This window comes from Antrostomus carolinensis, unplaced genomic scaffold (assembly GCF_000700745.2).
Source record: "Antrostomus carolinensis isolate BGI_N321 unplaced genomic scaffold, ASM70074v2 scaffold17268, whole genome shotgun sequence".
Lineage (NCBI taxonomy): Eukaryota > Metazoa > Chordata > Aves > Caprimulgiformes > Caprimulgidae > Antrostomus > Antrostomus carolinensis.
Window position 1 is genome coordinate 55893 of NW_010331135.1, and position 16892 is coordinate 72784.

The 16892-nt window shown below is 46.5% G+C and overlaps 1 protein-coding gene across 1 annotated transcript; it reads right to left on the minus strand.

The window, feature by feature from the left end:
• Nucleotides 1-5712: 5712 nt before the first annotated feature.
• Nucleotides 5713-15959, minus strand: LOC104528976 (macrophage receptor MARCO). Its single transcript, XM_029086260.1, has 15 exons — nt 15845-15959; nt 14508-14609; nt 13892-14122; nt 13480-13515; nt 12175-12219; nt 11701-11808; nt 10245-10352; nt 10081-10125; nt 9436-9534; nt 9287-9340; nt 8187-8231; nt 7931-8038; nt 6660-6701; nt 6140-6316; nt 5713-5843 (listed from the first exon to the last, which is right to left on the minus strand). Exons 1-15 carry the CDS (start codon nt 15957-15959, stop codon nt 5713-5715), a joined length of 1446 nt encoding a protein of 481 aa, XP_028942093.1.
• Nucleotides 15960-16892: the final 933 nt, after the last annotated feature.

Below are 16892 nucleotides of genomic sequence, written 5' to 3' on the forward strand. Positions count from 1 at the left end.
CTGCACCTCACTGCAGAGCTGAACTTTCTGGATCCAACTGTCTGTGGAAGAGGTTTTGGCTGGGGCCAAGTGTCTCCACACCATGGGGCTGGGAAATCAGTAGCCTGTGCAACAGGCGGGGGTGGGTGGCATGTGTCTCTTCCCTTCCCAAGGGACACTAAATGGGAAACTTCAGCTGCTTCCCTGCACATTTTAGTAAATCCTTCCAGCCACACCATGCATCCCAGTCTCTGGCTTGCTCCCCATTCCTTCACAGTTGGCAGAAAGCCTAGTTTTCATCCCAAAAGGAGAGAAATCCTAGATTGGTGCCAGGCAGCTTCTATGAAATGTACATCTTCTGGGAAAAGCAGGGAGAACAGTGTCATATATGTTGGAAATTACGTTTTAGGGCTCCAGAGAAGATCTGGGTCCTCAAGGGTCTCACTAACTTACCTCAGAAATACTTGTGAGTCAGCAAGATGGGGAGATGAACTACCCGAACCCCCCAATTCTCCCCATCCCAAATCTCTTCAGGTCATGTGGAGTGGTCAGGGACAGGGATGTGAGCATCTGAAAATAACAGCATTGCTAAAGGAAAGTATTCCTTTTTAATTAATTGTATCCCTTTTATCCATGACAGTGTAATTGCATTTTGCTTAACTAAATCTTTTTAATTGATGCTGGCAGTGAACGATAAGCAAAGCTATACAATTCCTTATTAGCTATTATAGATAGCATTGTAGGGCAGTGTGGGATGGTTTGTTGGGAGTCTTAAAAGCTGAGGTTGAATATCACCGAGCTGGTTATTTGGTGAGGGAGGTGGCGTGGGCATGTGAGCCAGCCTCTACATCTCAGGGCTACTGATTTTCCTAACACAGGACTAGTCGTTTTCATAGACGCAAGAGGCTTTTTTGTTGCTCACCAACCATCCCACAGTGACTTGTGGCATTCTTCCTGCCCTGACAGATCTTCTCTTGGACAAGAGAAGCAAATGCGTGGGCATGAGTACCCTCCAAACCTGTTGCCCTAGGGTCTGGTGCTGGGTTTCAGGCTTCAAGTGCCACTGCTCTGACTTGTGTCCTAGAATCATAGAATCATAGAATGTTGTGAGCTGGAAGGGATCCACAAGGATCATTGAGTCCAACTCCTGTCCATGCATAGAGCAAACCCAAGATTCAGACCATGTGTCTGAGGGCCTTGTCCAAATGCTTCTGGAATATTGTCAGGCTTGGTGCCGTGACCATGTCCCTGGGGAACCTGTTCCAGTGCTCCACCACCCTCTGCCTCAAGAACCTTTTCCTAATGTCCAACCTAAACTTATCCTGGCACATCTTCCTGCCATTTCCCCTGGTCCTATCATTGGTTGCCAGAGAGAAGAGATCATAGTGGCCAGGCTGGGGGTGAGCTGTGCAAGTGTCCCTCCGGGGGTGACACCTCTGACATACAGTCGAAAACTGGGGGTTTGCCTTAAAAGAGGTGTTCCTAGGTATTAGGAGTGGAGAGAAAAAACTGGGAAACTGTCCTGGATACCTGTCAGTCTCACATACACCAGTCGGCACAAGAGATTGAATCATAAAGGTATTTTTCACTCTTCTGTTTCCAAAATCCCTTTCTGGGAGGACTGGCTGACCACAGCTGGACTCATGGAATACTGGGAAGCCCCCACAGCCACCTCTCCCACCCAGCGCCTGCTCTCGGGTTTTGGCTCTCCCTGCTTGAGCCGTCAGTCCATTGAACAGAAGAAAACACGTTTTTATCATCACGGGAACCCTGCGGCCGCATCCCTGGAGCCGGGCATCCCCCGACCCCATCCCGGTCGGGCAGCCCCCGGGGTCCCGGCGCGGCGGGAGCGGAGCGGGCGGCGGCCCTTGAGCTCCCCTTAGTGTCGGGAAGGAGCATTTTTGATAAATAACATCGTCCATGGAGACGGCCGCGGTGTGTCCCGGGGGGTCAGCGACACTGGGATGCTGAGGAAGCACCACAGTGACCCCCACCCCGTCACCTCTGCGTCCAGCCGCTGCCCTTGCTGGGAAACGTTTGTAGACACAAGGATCGACATGGAGATAATTCAAGCCCAGATGTCCCCATGCTAATTTTATCCAGGGGTTCTGAAAAAAATCTAATTCTTGGGGGTTTTGTTTGTTTGTTTGTTTGGGGTTTTATTTGTTTTTCTTTTTTTAAAAAAAATAAATAAGAGGTTTTCTTACCCCTACCAAAACCCAACATAGCAGTGAGTATGGCAATTTATATCAGGTGAGGAGCTGCCACAGACATCTGCCATTTGAATTTACAAGTGAGGAATTTAGTGTGAACTTCTGAATCTGCTAAAGCTGGACTTCAAATTTATATTTCTGGTACCTGGACTCCTGGCTTGTGCAGGAAGTGAGTCCGCAGCCTAAAAATCTCACAACCTCCAAGACTGCTTGAGAGAGTCCAGCACAGAGCCACAAGGATGATTAAGGGAGTGAAGCATCTCCCTTATGAGGAAAGGCTGAGGGAGCTGGGGCTCTCTAGCGACTGAGGGGTGACCTTATTAATGTTTACAAATATGTTAAGGGCAAATGTCATGAGGATGGAGCCAGGTTCTTCTCAGTGATGCCCAGTGATAGGACAAGGGGCAATGGGTGTGAGCTGGAACACAGGAGGTTCCGCTTAAACTTGAGAAGAAACTTCTTTACAGTGAGGATGACAGAGCACTGGAATAGGCTGCCCAGGGAGGTTGTGGAGTCTCCTTCTCTGGAGACATTCAAAACCCGCCTGGACGCCTTCCTGTGTGATCTCATTTAGGTTCCTGCTCCAGCAGGGGGATTGGGCTAGATGATCTTTCGAGGTCCCTTCCAATCCCTAACATTCTGTGGTTCTGTGACTCCTTCAGCTTGTCTACCTTTTATGGGAACTGAGAAGAATTTCTTCCTGATTTAATGACCACATAGTGACTTCTTTCTGGTTTCAGCCTGGTTTGGACAGAAGATCAGACATAAAATGTGCTGCCATCACTGAGCATCTTCTGCTGTTTGTTCACAGCTGGACAGCACTTCTCCAAGAGGATCCATGGGGACTGACACAGTCAAGGAGCGTGAAGTCTTTGGCACTGCAGCTCAGCTATAGTGGCCCCTCCAAGGGATGCTACTTCTTGCACGTGGCACACCCTGCACTGGGCTCGGTTCTCCTCTTGCAGCTCAGACATGCTCTGCTTTCGTAGGCAGATATAGTTGTGTTTCTAATTCTTGTGTGAGCTTTGTGCCCTCAGCTCTCCTCCCAGCTGGCTGAGCTTCCCTCTCTGGACCGGGCATGCAGAGTGGTTTGATGAAAGCATCATTTGTTTTCCTGCCAAGTTCTGGTTTTGCCAGCATGGTAAAATTAACACAGGTCCTGGTCCTGAGTGCCTTGTTTCTCTTCCCAGACCAGAATGAACTGTATTGGTGTGGGTACTTCACTACTGATTCCTGCATCCCCACTGCATGTTTTGTCCCATTCCCCTTTAGCAGTGGCCCCTGCAGCCATCACTCTGGCTATGTGCCTGCCTGAGCCACCTCGAGCCCTTCCTTCTTTAGCCACTGCAAGATAAATGCCATTTTGTGCACTTGGCATTGAACTCTTTAGTGTTGGCATGGGCTCTCCTGGGCTGCTAGGAAATCCCTCTGACTCCAGACTTTGCAGATTTTGCATCTGCACTGCGAGGTGAAGAAGTGTCAGGGGAGGGGAGTAAGGAGTAGGTTAAGCATGTCACACTCTGGTTTCTGGCCCCACTGTTGGACAGTAGCTTGGGTTCAAGTTGTGCTTAGGAGCAGATGGGCTGGACTATGGTGTCCTTTGCCCTGGGTATGCAGATCTAACCCCTGGTGTCCCTGGCACAACTGCTATTTTCTGGATGCCCATTCTCCAAAAAGAGGCTTTAAGGGGATTTAAGTCCAGCCAAAGGGGACATGATGGCAGTTTTACCTGATGAAAAAATCTAATGTCTCAGCATTTAGCCTGAAAAATGGTGAGGAACACACTCCTTTAGCAAGGAAAGTGAGAAAATGAGAGTGTAAGCAGCACCTGATGATGTATGAAGACATGAACATAGCTTGTAAATCTTTTATTTCCTAACAGTGATAATGCTTTATTTACACACTGCCATACAAAAAACAAAGCAAAGAAAACCCATGCAGGCTCAGCACTGTCCCTGGAAGCCCTGTGGAAAGCTGTGGAAGCCCAAGTACTGGTGCTCAGTATGCTGTTAGTGCTGGTAGGACTCCCTACCAGAACAGAAAGCTTTTGTCTCCTCATGTAGATGAGCCACTGTCTGCTTCCACCAGTTCTGAAACAGTTGTCATCCATCAGGTTTCACCCATGGTTTGAGGCAGGTGCTCCTTGCCTCCTCTAAACCAGAGCCAAGAATGGTAAGCCTCTCTCTTCATTTTCCTGCTGTCAAAGGCATCAGAGTGGATACTGCAAAACTCTTGGGATTTTCCAGACTTCTGTCCTGAGGCCTGAGACCACATAACAAAATTTTCATCTGGTTCAAAAAGGTGATGATTTTTGTTGCAGTCTGCACAGACCCTGCAGACTGCTGGATCATCTCGCTCACATCAGCCCTGGATGCCCCATCACCTGCTGCTCTTACCAACACTGCTTGGTTTTTCCACTTATATCTGGATTTCTAAGCACTAAAAACAAGTTTCAAAGCTGTGTAGACAAATGCAATTATGACTCACGTTAAGGCAGAGGTGTGGGGTTGCTTACACATATTTCTGACATTTTAAATCAAATATCTGCAAGCAGGTTGTTGCAATGTGCCCAGCTACGTGTACACAGGCTACTTGCCACCTGCTGAATGCTCTGTGCTGGTGGAAACTGCGAAGATTTAGCCTTTAAGAAAGAGAAGCCTTTCAGTTATTATCTCAGACACGTGTAAGACATTTGGTTAAGGTAAAAGCCTTTGGTTTAGGGTTCATATTTTCACTTTAAAAGTTTAATTAGCTTATGCTTTCCCATTGTTACTTTTATTCATCATCCCTTTGCTTTACTGGAGCATCCAATTTCTAAAGTATGAAATGCTTATCTTACCATAAAGGTAAGGGGTATTGCTTCTGGGAAAAGGACTGACAGAGAAAAGAGGGGACTTGGCCAAGGTCAAAAACAAGGTCTGTGCTAAACCAGGATAGTATGATACCTAGATCCCAGGCACTTATTTTTGCACTTTACCTGTAATCAGCATTGTTTCTGGAGAACATTTACATTTGCATGACAGAGAGATCATCTGATGACTGCTGAGCATCTGCTGCCTCAGGTGTATGCACTTCACTGGGGGTTTTAGGCTCAGATTCGCAACTGTACTGTGACGAAGATGGACCAGCCAGCTCAGCTGCAGTAATTGCCTATTTCTGCACGCTGATCCTCTTCTCTCTTACTGCACTAAGCTAAAGTGAACCATCTCTCCTCCCCTGTGGAGTTAGAGGTCACACACATGTGAGCTACTGCAGATGAGCTGATGTCAGGTAACTGGAAAAGCTGTGAACTGGCTCATGTGCCTGAGCTCCAGGTGTTTCATGGCAGCTGGGATGTTTCAGGTTACCTGTAGATCTTGCAACTGTTATAGATGTATGGAAAATTTAACTTTCTCTGTCAAAATTTTATGACCTGGTAAAGAGACTATAAGCACAGCCTGAAGAAATTGGGTTTGCATTCTGAAAAGCCTCATAGAGAGCAGAGGTGGGCAGCAGCTCCCAGGGCAGCCTCTGTGTCCCATCAAATGCACTCCACGCCAGCATCCTCGCTGTGGGAACAGTTGTTCACACCCCAGTCAGGCTTTGGACAGTCGAAAATTGAATATTCATTCCCACGGCAATTCACATCATCAAGCCAAATCCGTCCAGTGCCTTTGGAAGATGAATCAAACAAAAAAATAAGCAAAAAACTGTTGGACAAAAGAAAGAGGAATATGCATTTTTTCTAAAGAGGCCCCTGCAGGTAGCAGGTGTGTGTTGAGTTCCACAGTTGGCTTGTTGGAAATCAAGCCTTTGGGCACAGCTCAAGCAGCACTTAACATGTGGCTCCCTCGTCCCAAGGGGAATGAGCTGCCCCTTTGAGGGGAATCTCTTTGCTCTGGTGCTTCCTGGGTGTGTGTAACCTCCCACACCAGGCCTGGGGAGGTGAAAGGCTGTTGTGGACTCACCTGCTGTGGCTGTGAAGGCAGAGATCGCACGGCTGTATCCCAGCATTCGGCAGACCACACTGGCATCTTGAGTGCTCCAGCCATCGTCACATATTGTTCCCCAGGTTCCTTGGTGAAAGATTTCCACGCGGCCCCTCCTGCCCCCTCCCGCTATTCGTATGAAATTATTGAAGTTGCCTGGCAGTTCAGAGGAGAAGAAAATAACTCTCCTGGTCATACAGGCATGTGGAAAAAAGCACATTGAAAGACAGAAGCAGTGACCACCAGAACCAGATGAATGTTCCCATCTCCTCAGCTGTAGCCGGGGTGGGACCAGAAGTTACTTATTGCTCAAATCTGAATAATTCAGGGTCTTCTCCTGAGTCTAGAGACACCAGGCTGGAGCTCAGCACATGGAGCCATCAGTTCTGGCAGCCATGCTGCGGGTCAACCAGTGTGCACAGGAGGTACGTTGGTCCTCATCTAAGGTAGCTTTAATGCCAGAAAGCTAGTAAGAGAAGAAGAAATAAAAGTCCAGTACCTTCTCCCTTTTCACCTTTGCTCCCTTTCATTCCTGGAGAACCTGTTCCAGATTAAAAAACAAGCAAATATTTGACAGCTGTTGGGGGGAAAATTCAGTTATTAACTTTTTCTGAATAATTGGGTGTGTCAGAGATACGAGAGCTCCATGCCCTTGTGGAACAGACCTTCTGAGGTAACTAAGGGTATGTAAAAGAAAAGTGGCAAGAAAAGTAAGATAACATACAGCAAAGTCCTCCTAACATGTGACCCAAGAAAAGAGCCACTTGCAAAATCCCACCCATGCACTCAAGGGGAAAGTATCTTATTTCCACTACTGCCTGTAAAATAACATCTCTGATAGCCTTTGGGCTCTCCAGAAGCAGGCATGGTATGTCCCAAAGTATTTGCAGGAATAACTACATCATGGGGTTTGCTCTCTAGGTGCTGCCATGGGGCAGCCAAAAGCCACTCCCAACAGTCCTCTGTGTTTCTGTGCAGTGTCCTGGTCTTGAAAGCAGAAGTACTTGACAAAACACAATGAGGTCTTTCCCCAAAAGCTACCTCCACACAGCAATTGCTATCTCCTTCTGCAGACCAGGAGCTGAGACCCTCCCAGAGGACAGTCCCTAACCTGGGGTCACCCTGGTTATGCTTTTCCCCTCTTCCAGAGGCAAAGCTCCAGAAGAAGAGTGCACGGAGGAGCCCCAGATAGGTTCCAGTTTATTTTATTTCTGAGAACTCTTGTACTGTTCAGTGTGAACAATTAAAATAAAAAAACATCTGGAGCACTGTTCACTTCCCACGGCCTGTTGTAATTACTGGTTGGGTTGGTTTTTTGCTACAGATCTTAGGGGTTCTGGAAGCATCCTGTGGTTGGAAGGGAGGGTGTTAAGGATGGGGAGTAGCTGTAGTGTTGGCCCTTTTAAACTATTTTGGGTCCTACAATTAGCAAGTCATAGTTAATAGCCCTGGTGTTTCTGAATCTACATTCCTGACAGTGGGAGTTATCCCAGCGGCACGGTATGCTGCAAGATGTCTCTGTACAGAGCAGAGAGAAATGTGGATTATTCCAGTTTTCTGTGGGATCAGGGATTTAAGAATATCTAATACATCTGTTTACTTGTATGTGACACCCTGCACATTCATTTCTGGGAAGACTGTTCTGTCTGTTGAATTCCTCCAAATGAACTCTGTAAACATGCCCCAGAGCAGCTTGTGCCAGTGTGTGATGTACAGTCCCAACCCCAAATGTACCATCAGCTCCACAGACCCCGTAGGAAACAGCCTTACCAGAGAGTCCACGGTCTCCCTTTTCTCCTTTTACTCCTGGTCCTCCTTTTGGACCTTGGCTGCCAGCATCACCCTTGCTTCCTTTTTGACCAGTTATGCCTGGACTGCCTGGGTGGAAGGCAAGAAAGTAATTGCTTTTGTCCCTTCCCAAGGAAAGAACATGACGAGCATTTGACATTGAAGCAGAGAAGTGGAACGTGGTGTTTAAAGTGCTTTGCATCATCAGAGTAAATCAAGCAGTCAAACAAAGGTTTACCTGTTGGGCCCTGGTCTCCCTTTGTTCCCTTTTGCCCTGGAAGACCTAAGATCATCAAAACAAACAAACGAACAAAAATTTATAAGACAGGAATTTATACATTTATAAAAGCTTATGCAAACTCGTATTTATGATGGATTTCAACTTGTGTAGTTTAACTGTCTACACTACAGGCATCTGTTTCTGAAGTGAGTGTCTTATTTCCTGTTATACTCAGTGCAGACCTTGTCAAGAAAGAAAATACAGACAGTAGAGAATTGTCTTCTCCTGAAGTAGATCATCTTCTGGTAATTTTTTTCCATATCCTAAACTCCATTGATGAAATAGAGACCCTCCCTCCAGGTGGGTCTTCATGGATTGTATGGAGAGCCCTATATAATAAATGTAAATATAAATTATATAAATGTAAATTTTGGTGCATCAGACATAAGCGAGCACATAATGTTGGGACAGGTGACTCCCATCCCTGTCACCCAGGTATCAATGAATGCAGAAGAGTGCAGTGCTTGGACCTTTGTCACGTCCTGATGGAGAAGATAAGTTGTGTGCACTAAATAATTTGAGTTTAAAAAGGTTGATTCAAGAGAATACACCAGAATAGGCTTGTACTGGAGAATGTGGGACAGAGAGGTGGAAGGTCAAAGATGGAAGGTCAAAGAAAATGCCTAGTTTGTTTGCTAAGTTGGCCTTTTAGCAATACCTCTTCTTGCAGTGCTATAGAGGAGACCAGGGCAGATGCTTGCTAGTGAATACCCTGCCCCATCAGATTTACAGACAGTAAAATTCATTTTTAGCTCCAGGGTAGGGAGGTGGTTGTGTGGTTCATCTTAAACTGCTGCTTTGTTTGCACCTTTTCTATTTATAAAAAAATGCAGGGAACATCACCTCCTCACGCATGTTACAGATGGTGAAACAACCCCTCCAGTGAGCAGCTGCCATCCCAGCAGTCTGGCAGAGGCCCAGGTCCACCATAGCATCCTGGGATATGTTGGGGCTCCAAGAACAGGACTCAACAAATCTCCTCCTTGCTGTTGCAGATCCCTTCCCAGTGTCTGCATGATACATGTTGTTGACCCCAAACCTGGTTTATTCTGCTTTACCTGTTTCTCCTCTGTCTCCCTTTTCACCTTTGGGTCCTGCAATGCCTGATGTTCCTAAAATTAAAACCAAATCGGTAAGAGCGAAGCCATCACACAAAGAGAGGCCGGAGTAGGAGGTCAGTGAGTTACAGGTTTGAGTAGCATTGTACCTGGACTACCACTGGGCCCTTGGTCCCCCTTCTCCCCTTTCTGACCAGGTCTGCCTTCGAGGCCAGGAGTTCCTGCAGGTCCACGTTGTCCAGTTACTCCTTGAAGTTGAGCAAAAGCAGCACATGTGAAATGCAACACAACATATGAAGGAGAAAAAAGAAAGCTAGCTCAATCACCAGCCCCTGCACTGTGCAGATTGAGTTGACCCTATGAAGGCAAAACAAACTGGGTGTCTCCGAATTGCAGTCCTCCCCTGGCAGCACTAATCTCAGCAGTGCAGCGAGTGATGGTCTGGGGTGAAAAGGTGTACAGACCCAGGTCCTTGTAGGCTGTCAGCCTTGAGAGGCACAAGTGCTTTCCTAAAAGAGCATCCAATTTCTGCCCTTGTGTGCATACATGTCAGGAAGGAGAACGTGGCCCTTCTTTCCCTCTCATTCTCCTGCACAGTGAGTGAGATCCAGATGAGACAGCTGAGGCTGTGGGATGGGTTTGCACAATGTCAGCATGGTTTCTTCATCTAATCATCATCTTCTCTTACCCATGCTGAGATCTAGCCTGGCTGCAGTTTTCCTTGTCATGAAGCACCGTCTAAAAGAGATTGGTCTCATATCTCTAGAAGAAGTTGCACCTTCTGTACTACTTACCTGCCTCTCCTTTCTGCCCAGGACGTCCAGGCTCACCCGTGCTACCTGTAACAACATCTTAGCATCAGTGCTAATGAGGCTTAGCCTAACACTTCAGCTAGGGCAGCTCTCCACCATGGCACGCATGTGCTGATGGTGGGTTGTACTGTGTCCTCTGCACTTACCATTGAAACCTGGCAGTCCTGGGACTCCCTGCTGTCCCTGAGGACCCATGGGTCCAGGGGGCCCGGGGTCTCCCTTCATGCCTGTTTCACCCTTCTGTCCTTGGAGACCTATCAAACAGCAGAGCACACGTTGAATAAATTAAAACAAACAAACAAACAAACAAACAGATTCATTGTCTCTGCAGCCAGTGGAGCACCTCTGTCTGGCTGCACCAGCAGCAGAGTTTGGCCTCATACCTGCATTTACCATCCAGTGGCATTCCCATAGAGCTGTGGGAGGACAGGGCTGGATGGCATCTCAGAGTATGTCTGAGCCACCTCCAGCTCTGCCACACTGTCTGGCCAGATGTTTGTCTGACCTGCTGTTAAAAACTTGCAGTGGTGCCATGACACCTCCCCAGCCTATTCCCCAAGCTATCCCTGCCACTAGAATGTTTTATTCTCTAGTTAAATATCCCTTATTGCACTCTGAACCCTTCCCTTCTCCTAGCCATAGTGGAGATGAGGACAGCATATTCCACTCCTGTACTTCCAGGGAATTGCCACACCTCCCCTTAGCCTTCTCTTCTCCAAACAGGTGATCGGCATGCTCCAAAAGAGCTGAATTACTTGAAAATTCCTCATTTGAAGACTGACATCTCCTTCATTTTTCTGCTCCAGAATTATCCCAAAGTCCTTACCTTACAGTATTCCTCCTACTTTTACTTTTCTTTTCTGCAGCAACTTGTGCTATTGAGCACACCGGAGCATGTGGGATCTGATGGAAGATCTGAGGAAGCTCTAATCAACTGCACAACAAACTCCTGCATCTGTACCACACACATCTGCTTTCTTTTGCTATCCTGATTTCAGCTTTTCCTCTCTGGGTGCAGCTCATGTGAGACCACTAAATAGCAGCTATCCAGGAGATGCCCACTAATGCATGCTGCATGGGAGAAACACGGTACATAACTCTTCTACTTAAGGTGTAGAGAAGTCAGGCTTATACAAGATATAAAGTTCTCAGAAATAGCTTTTCCTAAGGTGAGGACTAACATCCACATGCTTGTGCATATAAATTATATTGTATTATTTTATACCCTGAAAATCCTACTGCAAACATCGCTGCTTTAATCTGGGATAGGCTGATAATTAAATACCTGTGGCTTTCATTAGACCAAGGTCACTCTGTGAAGAGACTTTCATGGTGCAGAGTCAACATTTTGCACGTCCCCTTTTCCCAGCCCTCCTTTGGGAGCTTTGCTGGAGCATGACATGAAATGAAATCCCTTCAGATCAGGTTGAGTGTCCTGTTCATCCAGCTCCCTCACTGACTGGCAAGACACTCTCAGAGCTGCCTGGATTTCTTTGAAGTATCTGACCTGTGAACGCTTATTCTGCTGTTTTAAGTAGAATGTATTTAAACAGGAATATATGGGAGTATCTTAAAAATGTTGAGATAGAGAAGAAGTCTTACCTGCAAGCCCTGTCTCTCCTTTTTCTCCTCTTACTCCTGGTGCACCACTCGGGCCAGCAGGACCAGGATCTCCTTTGCTCCCCTTCGCACCCTGCAGTCCCTGTAAGCCTACAAAGACAACATCATTTTTATGATGCTTCATCGAGTGGCATGTCTAGTGAATGCCAACGGCAGGCCACGTGGCACAGCTGCAGGCATGAGCCAAACTCTGCTCTCCATGTACTTGAGAGCAGTGCTGGTGGCAGTGGGGAACTGGCCCACCATGACTGGTGCACTTTCACTTTTAAAATAAGATTTTTTCCAGCGAAGTTCTGCTTTTGTTCACATTGGTTTTACATAGGCTTATTTCCTTCAACTCCAATGACATTTCTACTAACTTACACCTTGGCTGAGGACAAGATTGCCCATAAAATCATCCATAAAGCCACTTTATGTTCATCCACAAAAGTCATCCAGATGTCAGAAAAGCCTTACCTTGAATTCCTCGGTCTCCCTTTGTCCCCGGTGGTCCCTGTAGCCCTGAAATGTAAAATACATATATCAGCTGACACATGTTATCTGTTCACAGTAATGGCTAAGAGGAAGAGATGATTTTTAAAATTTTTTAACCATCCTTTGTGCATGTGCCTTTGGTCAACACTGAGGCCAATCTTCAGCAGGCAGGGACCAGCAGAACCGCTTGAGTAAAGTCCATGGCATTCGGTTGAGTTTTTGGTAGGGCAGGAGCCAGCTGTCTTCCAGCCAAGCCCATCTCGTGGGGACCTTTGGGGGGATCTTTCCTGAAAATGCACTGAACTATTGGGCTCTAATATATAATAATGGTGCTTGCCAGGAGGTGCTGTTTCAATGTTGTAAGTGCAGCCAGGAAGATATGAAAACATGATTTTTAAAAAATTTATTAATTTTTTTCTTCAGAAAACCTCATCAGTGTAGCCAAGAACAATGGATGGATGAGATACAGACCTGACCTAACAAGGGTTGCATCTTAGATCATCATCATAGGATCATAGAAACTCTGGTTTCTGTGGACATTGCCTAGTCCAACCTCTGCTCAAAGTAGAGCCAACATTAGATCAGGACTTGCTGCGTCCTCACAGTCTGGAGACATTAATCTCCTACAGCGGGTGTAGTTCTACCCTAAACCCCCAGGTATCCAGGGCAGCAGCTTGTGCGTGGCTGTGGAAAGGGAGGACTGGCACCCAGCTCATTCCTGAGTCCGTGCGATCATTTCCCCAGGGACAAGGTGGGCAAGGTCCCAAATCTGCCACTGTTTGTTACGCACACTGTTCAGCTTGAGACCTATAGAGCAGGGACTGGGGAGGTCTCCTTGAGCTGTCCTGGAGTCAGTTGGACAGCCAGACTTGCTATGTGTGGGGCAGAAAGCCCAGCTATCTGCTGGTTGTAGGACACACATAAACCCCCTCCCTGGTCCTCTCTTGTCTCAGATGGATATTTGAGATGGTTATTGCAGATAATGACCAGGTACAGTTTCTCCATCACTCCTGAGCTTTTCTGATGGGGTAGCAGTGAGGAGGCAGAGCCAAAATGCTTTTCCATGGTGGCCACTGACCCATGCAGGAGCCCTCGGGCAAGCCAAGGCTTCTGGGGGATCAGCTAAGAGGTGCAGCAGGTTTCTTCATGGACAGGGCACTGGGTGTCTGCACCTTGGGTAAGATCTGGGTCTAGAGACTGAAATCCCAAATCCTCACTTCAGGTCTCTTAGGGGAAAAGATAAATAAAATAGAGGGAAAGTTGCTTACGGTACATTTACCAACATACCTGGTGGACCAGGTTCTCCTTTGCGTCCAGGAGATCCTGAAATAAATATTTAATGGATATTTTTCAGTAAATGACACTCAGTGAGGAACATATCAGTATGGGGTTGATAGGTTTGAGGTCTGGGCTGAAGACACCACCCTTTCAGAGGGCACCCAGAGCTCAAGTCTACAAGTTACAGGTAGGGAGAGCAGCCCAGAGACACGTGTACAGCTGCAGTACAGTGTACAGTGCTCCAGCTTCTCCAGGTGGAGATGCTCCAGTCCTGGGCACTGGGACATCACTAACTGACAGGAAGACCAAATCTTGTCCTAGTTATTTGTTCATCTGAACCAGGCTTTGTCCCAGCTTTGCAGTGGTGCAGAGGAACCAGCTCTCCCCACTGTACAGCCAGCATGGAGAAATGGAGCCATACCTGCAACCTGGCTAATGTTGTTCATCATCACCATCAGGTTTGCATTGCTGCTTTTAATTATAGTGATTTCCTTTTCTAAACTTCTCCTCCAGTTTTCTTCATGTCCCATGTGCTTCTCTGCAGAGTTTCTCTCCAAAAGCATTTTGTTGGCAAAGGGGCTTTGCAGAATCTCTTCTATATGGGAGGTATTTTGTTCTTGAAATTTCAGTATCTCTTTCTGCATCTTAAACACTGGGGAAACAAAAGGCCCGTGTAGTGAATATTTCCCGCCCAATCTGGCTGGGAAATGCCTGTTCAGCAGAGCAGCTCCTTGTCACCAATGGAGGACATTTGAGGTTAACCACCACCACTGTTTGACCCGGGGAGGTGGTTTTCATGTGCCAGCCCTTGCTGCAGCCAGGACTGCAGCCAGGAGTGCTTTTGCAAATTCAAAGCACGTGTATGGGGTGGGAGAATGTTTCTTGCAGTGGCTTCTTTGGCTTGCAGTGTGCAGAGGAGCATCTGTGCTCCCTCAGAGGTTGCCTATCTGCATGCTCATCCCCGCTCACCCGTGCCCCCTGAGAGCACCCAGCAAAGATGTCTTGATGTCAAGCCCACTGTGAGGTTGCAGTGTTACCTTCATATGCCAGCAGCCCCTGGGCGGCCGTCAGCAGCAGCAGGTAGATGCCGAGGACTGCTCGAATACAGAACGTGGATGGCTTTCTTTGGCTTCGAGGCTCTGAAATCCAACAGAAGTAGGGTAGACATCCTCTCACATCTCTCCCACTACAAACTATTCACTTCCAGCCCTTTCAGGCTTGACCACAATAAATTAGCCATGGTTTCCAGTGACAAGGAGCAGCAAGGTCCCTCTGTGAGACTGTCAGGTCCTGCAGGCAAGGCAGGCTGCCTCCCTCTCATCCGGGCTTTGCGCTGCGATTCTCTCATCCATCTTTTCCTTAGCCGATTTCACCAGCTCGCTTCTATCAAGACTTAATCCAGTTTATAACAGTATGAATGTGGTAGTTCTCCCCTTTCAGCAGCAATAAACTCCCTGTTGCCACCATAGAAACATACAGTGGTATGGGTTGGAAGGAACCTTAAAGAAGTCCCATGAGCAGGGACACCTTCCACTACACCAGGTTGCTCAAAGCCTCATCCAACCTGGCCTTGAGCACTGAGGCGTGAACAGGCATGAACAGTGAGGCATGTATACATTGAAACAAATGAAAATCAATAATAGACTGAACTGCAGAACAAATGGAAACAAGTCATAGAATCATAGAGTCATTAAGGTTGGAAAAGACCTCCAATATAATCAAGTCAACTGTCAACTCAACACCACCATACCCACTAAACCATGTCGTGAAGTACCATGTCTACACAGTTTTTTTGAAGTAATGACATTTAAATTGTCAGTGGCAAGTGTAAAAGAAATAAACTGCTTTGTCAAGTTTTGGCCTTCAGGGAGAAAAACCTATTTCAGAAGCATTAATAACTACTTCAGACACTCAGTAAGTTCCTTTAATTGAGATTTTTTCAAAGTAATGTAATCAGGAGTTTAAAGTCTTAGCTTAAAAAGAGTACAATGATTTAATTAGTTTTACAATAGAATGGTTTAGTCAGCAATGAAGTATTTATGTTCAGCTAAAAATTAATAAACTTACATTTTTTATTGGATCTGGTGATTTCAGTATCTTAACTATTAAGGCATTAAAGTTTTACTCAGTGAAATTAAGCATTTTCTAAATCAGGAAAAACTATTTTTTTCTGATGTTCAGCATCAGCTTTGTGCTAGAAAGGATACTTCTAGCAGATACTTCTTTTTTTAAAATGGTCAATTAATTTAGTAGCAAATTCATTGTAAAAAGCATTTAATATGCAGAATATACACAATATTTCATTTTTATACACTGCTTTCTTCACAGACCAGATCAAATCCATATCAATCCACTTAATAAAAAGAAATCTTACCACTTATCTGAAATGTTGTAGTAGCAGCTGAGGCAAACCCAATCTTGTCTGAAATGCTGAAAGTGTTCATATCACTTGAATTTCCATCTTCCCCGAATCTGTCTTTAATTGTCATGACAAATTTCTCGTGGCTAACCTAAAGCCTTGTCAGATTATGGACAACAAAGGACTGAAGGGACTTCCTATCTGCCTCCTGATTTGATATGCTTTCTGATATGCTTTTCCTATCTGCTCAGTTTTTATAGACTTGTGAGAAGTCTGATGTGGTAATTCAAACAGTTCCTCAAAAAATCCCACAGCTAAGATGTTCAGCTGCTCTTGTGTGCTCATTTGGGGACACCATGACCATGGAGCCTCGGGTAGGATTCTGCAAGAGGTTCAACCCTGAGTTATTCAACATCTCTGCATTTTAGTGGAGTTCAGCATTTTGCTCCTGACACAAGTAAACCTCCTCATGTCACCAAGAAGATCCCAGGTTCAATGTTAGTTTGGAGATCCACCCCCTGAGAGGGGAGGTGAAGCACTGCATGGTGGTGAAAAACACATTAACTTGCCCCAAGATGACAACTCCGTGATGGTGTGTGACTGAAGCACAAGGAAGGAAGGAATCAGGAGTTGTAAAGACAAGTGAATGATGGTGGATTCGGGGATGCTGAAGCCCAAACAGGCTTGGGGTGTAATGGAGAAGACACACGTGCAGCCTCCTTGCTGACACTCTCTCCAGCCCATGCTTTCTCCCTGACCCATTTTCCACACTCACAGATACAGCTCCCACCACCTCACCACTTCTTTGCTCACGTTGTGTAAAACCCACCCCTGCAGACCTCACTGTGGCATTTGGTGTTTTGGCATCTCCATTTGGGCCAGGGTTGATTTTGATTTTGCAAAACGAAGCGACTCACCCAAGCCTGCAGACAAGAGCTGTTGGTAGGGGCTGGGCAGAGCCCTCCTCACCCACGCTGCTGCCACCGCTATGTGCTGCCCTCTCCAAGGCGCAGGGCTGTCTCCATCACATGGTCTTCTCCTGGGCTGTGGGTCCATGGTCATC

Bases quoted from the DNA above. Each gene is read 5' to 3' on its own strand.
- LOC104528976 (XM_029086260.1), bottom strand. From the start codon at position 15,959: ATGACAATTAAAGACAGATTCGGGGAAGATGGAAATTCAAGTGATATG. The intron at 14,610-15,844 runs GTAAGATTTCTT...GTTGGATTTCAG, and splicing joins TACAACATTTCAGATAAGTG to AGCCTCGAAGCCAAAGAAAG. The intron at 13,516-13,891 runs GTATGGCTCCAT...TATTTATTTCAG, and splicing joins CAACATTAGCCAGGTTGCAG to GATCTCCTGGACGCAAAGGA.